This window comes from Meleagris gallopavo, chromosome 21, assembly GCF_000146605.3.
Source record: "Meleagris gallopavo isolate NT-WF06-2002-E0010 breed Aviagen turkey brand Nicholas breeding stock chromosome 21, Turkey_5.1, whole genome shotgun sequence".
Classification (NCBI taxonomy): Eukaryota; Metazoa; Chordata; class Aves; order Galliformes; family Phasianidae; genus Meleagris; species Meleagris gallopavo.
The window spans coordinates 68,455-73,982 of NC_015031.2; the positions used below are offsets into that span (position 1 = coordinate 68,455).

The following is a 5,528-nucleotide window of genomic DNA, read 5'->3' on the forward strand; positions in this document are numbered from 1 at the left end:
GGCTCACCTGCAGCTTGCCCTGCAGCACCTTGTTCAGCTTGGCAATGTTGGCAGCCTGTGCGTCCATCCGCTCCTGGCTCTCAGTTGTCACCTTCTCCAGCTCAAGCTGCAGGTCAGAGCTGGATGGGGGAGGGAGAGGGGACACAATGGGGCTGAGCAGGTGGAAGATCACAGCGCATCAAAACCTCTCATCGGTGTCCCCAGTTGGGAAGGTAAACCCATACCCACCAGCAGACTTTGGAGCAGCAGCAGGGCAAAAGGAAGAGCCCATGCCCCCATTACCAAATTCCGCATGAGCCCCCTCCCCCCCAGACCCAAACCTCCCCACTGCAGCTCCCCCCTAGACTCACATCTCTGCCTGCAGTGCCTTGAACTCGCTCTGTTCCAACTCCTGGATGCGGGAGCTCAGCACAGAGAGGTCAGACACCACGGCCCGCAGCTCAGCTGCCTGCTCCATCAGACCATCCTCAGGCTCTGTGGGTGGAGGGCTGCTCAGCAGGGTGGTGGGGGGACACGCTGAGGATGTGAGGGGTGGGGACAGCGTGATACCTGGGGGCTTCGGTGTGGATACAGCCCTATCCCTGGCAGATAGACTCTCACCTCCAGTGCCTTCATCACCATCTGCAGAAGGGCAGAGTGCACGGGGGGGGGGGGGTGTCCAGGATGAGATGACCCCCCTACAGCCTGAGGGGGTCCAAGACCAGCCCCACAACCTGGGGACCCCCAAAGCCTCACCTCTTCCTGACACCGCCTTCAGAACGCTGCCTACAAAGGACCCCCTGGCACGGTGCGGTGTGTGGCAGGCAGGTGTGCGGCACACGGGGGTCCAAGCACTGCTGCGGGGGGTCCAGGGCCCACGGGGGGTCCTCCAGCCTGGGGTCCAGGTCTTGCTCCTCGATGGGACCTCATCATCATCATCCTATGGGAAGGAGGGGATGTAGTGCTGGGGGTGCTCTGATGGCACGTGTGCCCTCTGCCCCCATAAGAGGGTCTCACCTGCTGAGGCAGGGCGGCTCGCAGGCAGTCAGCCAGCTTCTGCAGCCTCGCCTTGCTCTCAGCAATGTCTGCTGAGCACCAGGACACCCTGTCCCTCTTGAGCTGCAGGTCCTGCAGCTCTGCCTTGGTGCTCTCCAGCTCCTTTTGCAAGGCGGCTCGTTCCTCCCTGCAGGGGGGAAACAATGTGAACAACTCATCCCCACCCCGAGGCAGGACAGGTTGGGGCGGGACTTGATTTTCTTTGAGGCTTTCTCCAACCTCAACGACCCCACACTCCCACCACGACCACCTCTACCCATGCCCCAAAGGGTGCAAAACCGGCACTACTGAGTTCCCCAACCTGAATTACTGCCCTCAGCCGGAGCTGCTTTGCCTAAAGCTGTGCCTCCCTCCCCCCATGCACGCAATGGGACTGTTTGCCCAACCCCAAGGGCTTGGGTAGCAGGAGTATGCACAAAGCCATACTGCAGGCCCTGGTGGGCTTCCAGCAGCTCCTCGTGCTGCAGGCTGTGCTCCTGCAGCTCAGCCAGCGTGGATTGCAGCTTGGCTTCCACCTCCATCAGCTGCCTGCGGGACATGCGGTTCTCCTGGTCCAGAAACTGCAGGATAGGGTAGGAGGGGGGGGAACAACACACACAGCCATGAGCACCCCCTGCACGGTCCCATTTAATCAAGGGCAGCCAGCCAAGCCCCCCAAAAGCATGGGACATGCATGACACACACAGCTGGGGGAATTATCCCGAGCATCACTGTGCGTGCAGCCCTACGTGCTGGCTGGCGGCGCCGTGGGCTGCTGGCTCTGCTGGCCGGCTGCCACCTACCAGTAGGGACATGTGACACCGTGCCACGTGCCATGTGTCCTGGCTCTTACCTCCCGGCACTCCGCTGCTTCCTGCAGCTCCCGGCACTCCCGCTGCAGAGCATCCCGCTCCTTGGTCAGCCTGATGCCAAGGGATGGATGGGGATAAGCAATGGGGGAGAGGGGGGTCACCCCAAGTGATGGGGCTGGGGGTGTTGAGAGGGGCTTTGATGGGGTAAGGCGAGGTGCCAGGAGTGCAGACCCACCGGCTCATCTTCTCCTTCTGCTCCTCGTAGTCCTGCTGCAGCGCGTCCTGCTCCTGCTGCAGGCTGGCCAGCTGCTTCATCACTGTGCTCAGGTCTGTAGGGGAAGAGCTGTGAGCATGGAGACACCCCACACTCTGCTGACACCCCCCTTCTATGCCCTTCCCCCTCCCCACTACCTGTACTGAGGCGTGAGTTGGTAACTGCCAGCTGCTCCCCCTGAGCCACTGCATCCTGCAGAGCCTCCAGGGTCTCCTCCAGCTGCTGGGACACCTGCAGAGATGTGGGGTTAACCCACAGTATCCCGCACCCCAGAGAGCACCCGTGTGCTCCATTCCCCGTGTCCTCCATGGGACAGCCCCCACAAATCCCCTTCCATATCTGGAATCACTGAGGTGCACTGGGTGGCCCCATTACCTCCTTCTTGGCTTGGAGGGCTTCCTCCACCTGTTGCAGCGCAGCATCCCGCTCCTGCAGGCAGCTGTGCAGCTTGGTGGGGACGTCCCGCAGCGCAGTCATGCAGCGAGACACCAGGGCACGCACCTGCTCCCGCTACAAAGGGACAGGACAGCCCCAGGGTGAGCTGAGTGCTGGTGACACGGGTGGCACCCGGTGTTGGGACAGCCCTCACCTCTCCATCCAGCGCTCCCCGCTCCTCCTGGAGGTTGGCAAAGGTCACGTCTATGAATTCCCGGAAGGGCTGAGCCTCTGCAGCCAGGGACACCTAGAGGAGAGGAAAGCAGGGAGTGTTCTCACGGGGTTTGCTTGGAGCATAGCCCTAAGCCAGGGCTACGAACCCTGCAGGGTGTGGAGGACACGCCATACCTGCTGCTGGACAGCAGCTGCCAGCAGCGTGCTCAGCTCCTGCTGCAGCTCCAGGCTCTGCGTGCAGGCACCAATCTGGGCAGCAGCGTGGGAACGGAACGCCTCCAGGAAACCGTCGCTCTGCAAAAAGGGGTGGCACAGCTCAGGGCACATCACCCCCCATCCCTGGGTGGGGATAGCAGTGTCCCCACGTGGGACACATTACCTCCTGCTTAGCACGGAGGGCTTCATCCGCTTGTTGCTGTGCAGCATCCCGCTCCTGCAGGCAGCTCTGCAGCTTGGTGGGGACAGCGCGCAGCACCGCCTCGCACCGGGACACCATGGCACGCACCTGCAGCCGCTGCAAAGGGACAGCAGCCTTCCTCCACCTGCCATCTGCCACCTCCCTCACCCACATCCCCAGAGCCACCTCCGTGCCCCTGCGCTCACCTCCTGCTCCAGTGCTGCGTGGTCATTCTTCACGCCCTGCAGAGCGGCGTCTGCAACATCCCACAGCGCACGGCGCTGCCCAGTCCATGCATCCTGAGGAAGGGATGATGAGGACACCGGTGGCACTGGGGATGGCAGTGCCCAAATCCCATACACCCCAAAACGCACCATTGCCTCTGCTGCCCGCGCCAGCTGCTGTGCCAACTCCTGCTCTGCTCCACGCTGCCGCTGCACAGCCTGCGCCTTCCTCCGCAGCTCCACGTAGAGGCCGTGGTAAATCCCCTCCTCCTAAAGGCAGGGCAGGATGTGTGCCCCAACAGCACTTCCACACCAGCACTCCAACCCCGTGCCATGCACCATGTTGATCCCAAGCCCTTCCTGCACGCGTGGGATGCAGCTCTGCAGGAGGGGACACTCACTCACCCCCTGGGGCCGGGTGACATCGGTCTGGGTGTGTGCATCCCTCTGCCCTGCTGGCCCCACAGCAGGGAGTGGACGCTGGCAGTCCTGCCAGTCGCGCAGCTGCAGTGACAGCGCCTCGATGATGATCAGGGTGCTCTCCAGCCGCCCCTCCAGCTCTGCTCGTGGCAGCAAACGCAGCTGCTCCCGGGGACAGCTGTAGACAGAGGGAACCCTGGTGGTTGGGAATGGGTCACGGCATAGGAGCCTATCCCCATGCCCAGCAGGGACACGTACTGCCAGAGCAGAGAGTCAGTCTCAGCAGCGCTGTCCTTGGCACCAGCAGGCATGGATGTGCCAGCACTCCTCTCCTCCGGGGTCATGGTGGTGCCCATAGCCATGGTGGGCACTGGAGTGACACTGGTGCCAATGGATCCAGTGGATACTGGGGTGACACTGGTGCCAATGGATCCAGTGGGCACTGGGGTGACACTGGTGCCAATGGATCCAGTGGGCACTGGGGTGACACTGGTGCCTGTGGCCACAGTTGGCACTGGGGTGACACTGCTCCCCACAGGTACAGTGGACACCGGGGTTACGGTGGTACCCATAGGTACAGTGGGCACTGGGGTGACACCAGTACTGACAGCTGCAGTAGGCACTGGGGTGACACTGGTGCCAGCATCCCGCCACGACACAGACAGGGGGAGGCTGTGCCGCAGGGACTCCAGCAGGGACGAGGCAGGGAGAGTCCTCTCCAGCCACACCAGTGGCATTATCCAGGACACAGCCCCCAGGGATGGCTCAGACAAAGACACCGGGGTGGCTGTCACTGCTGACTCTACAGGCTCCGACCCCACTGCCTCGATCTGTGTGGAGCACTGCTCTGGTGAAGCAGGGCTTGGGGATCCAGCCATCCCCAAGGTGCTGTGATGTGGAGGAGTACCCACATCCCCATTCTCAGCCAGAGGTTGGGAAGCCACGGGGCTGCAGGAGAGATCGGGGGGGGCCGCTCGCCACCTGCGGAATGGAGTATCCTGCGGGGTGGAGGTGCCTGGGGGGCCCGGGGAGGGGCTGCCAGGGGTATCCAGAGTGCAAGGCCCCATGGAGGTGCTGCCAGCAGGGTCAGGAGTACGCAGCTCCAAGGGAGTGCTGCTGGGGTGGTCTGGAGAAGGAGGCAGTGGGGGGAGGAGGCTGGGGGAGAACGGGAAGAAGGGCCCTGGGGCACTGCTACTGGGCTCTTGGGGGGCCCTGCTGGGGGTCTCTGGGGGGCTGTCCTCTTGGGGAGCATCATCTGGGGGCACCAGGGTGTCAGGCCCTGAGGTGGCATCACCTCGGGGCTCTGGGGCATCTGTAACAAGGGTGGCATGGTCAGAGGGCTCTGAAATGCTGATGGGGTCTGGGGTGACACTGCCTAAGGGCTCCAGGGGGGTCTTCAGGGGGCTGAGGTCAATGCTGCAGGGGGAACACGGGACAGCAGTGTGGGGGAGCCCAGGGGCAATGCGGCCAGGGGGGCACCGGGTGCGGGGCACAGGAGTGCTGCCATCGTGGTCCTAGAGAACGGAGGGGAGAGGAATCAGGGCAGCCCCACGCGCTACTCCCGTACCTCCGTACCCCCACCCACTTCCTCCAGTGCCCCATATCTCCTACAAACTCTGTAGCTGCCCTCCAGCTCATCCCCACACCCGCATCCCATTCCCCTCCCTGAACTCCCCCCCAATCTACTCCCCCATACCCTGAACTCCCCCCAGATGCCTCCCAGCTCCTGTACGCTCCTTCCCTTCCCATCCCCCTTTCCCCCCCCCACACCGACCTTG

At 63.2% G+C, this 5,528-nt stretch overlaps 1 protein-coding gene across 1 annotated transcript in view; it reads right to left on the reverse strand.

Moving 5' to 3' along the window:
• RSKR (ribosomal protein S6 kinase related) overlaps positions 1-5,288 on the reverse strand; it is a 10,118-nt gene extending 4,830 nt beyond the window's left edge. Inside the window, exons 1-17 of the mRNA XM_031556480.1 lie at positions 4,009-5,288; positions 3,736-3,928; positions 3,481-3,600; positions 3,313-3,405; positions 3,089-3,223; positions 2,884-3,003; positions 2,690-2,782; positions 2,476-2,610; positions 2,238-2,331; positions 2,062-2,155; positions 1,868-1,937; positions 1,462-1,595; positions 997-1,162; positions 736-919; positions 550-621; positions 351-474; positions 4-119 (exon numbers count right to left, since the gene is read on the reverse strand). Of these exons, the coding sequence (XP_031412340.1) occupies positions 4-119; positions 351-474; positions 550-621; positions 736-919; positions 997-1,162; positions 1,462-1,595; positions 1,868-1,937; positions 2,062-2,155; positions 2,238-2,331; positions 2,476-2,610; positions 2,690-2,782; positions 2,884-3,003; positions 3,089-3,223; positions 3,313-3,405; positions 3,481-3,600; positions 3,736-3,928; positions 4,009-4,817 (2,752 nt within the window). The 5' untranslated portion in view covers positions 4,818-5,288. The remainder of the gene's footprint in view (positions 1-3; positions 120-350; positions 475-549; positions 622-735; positions 920-996; positions 1,163-1,461; positions 1,596-1,867; positions 1,938-2,061; positions 2,156-2,237; positions 2,332-2,475; positions 2,611-2,689; positions 2,783-2,883; positions 3,004-3,088; positions 3,224-3,312; positions 3,406-3,480; positions 3,601-3,735; positions 3,929-4,008) is intronic.
• Between the last annotated feature and the right edge of the window lie 240 nt (positions 5,289-5,528).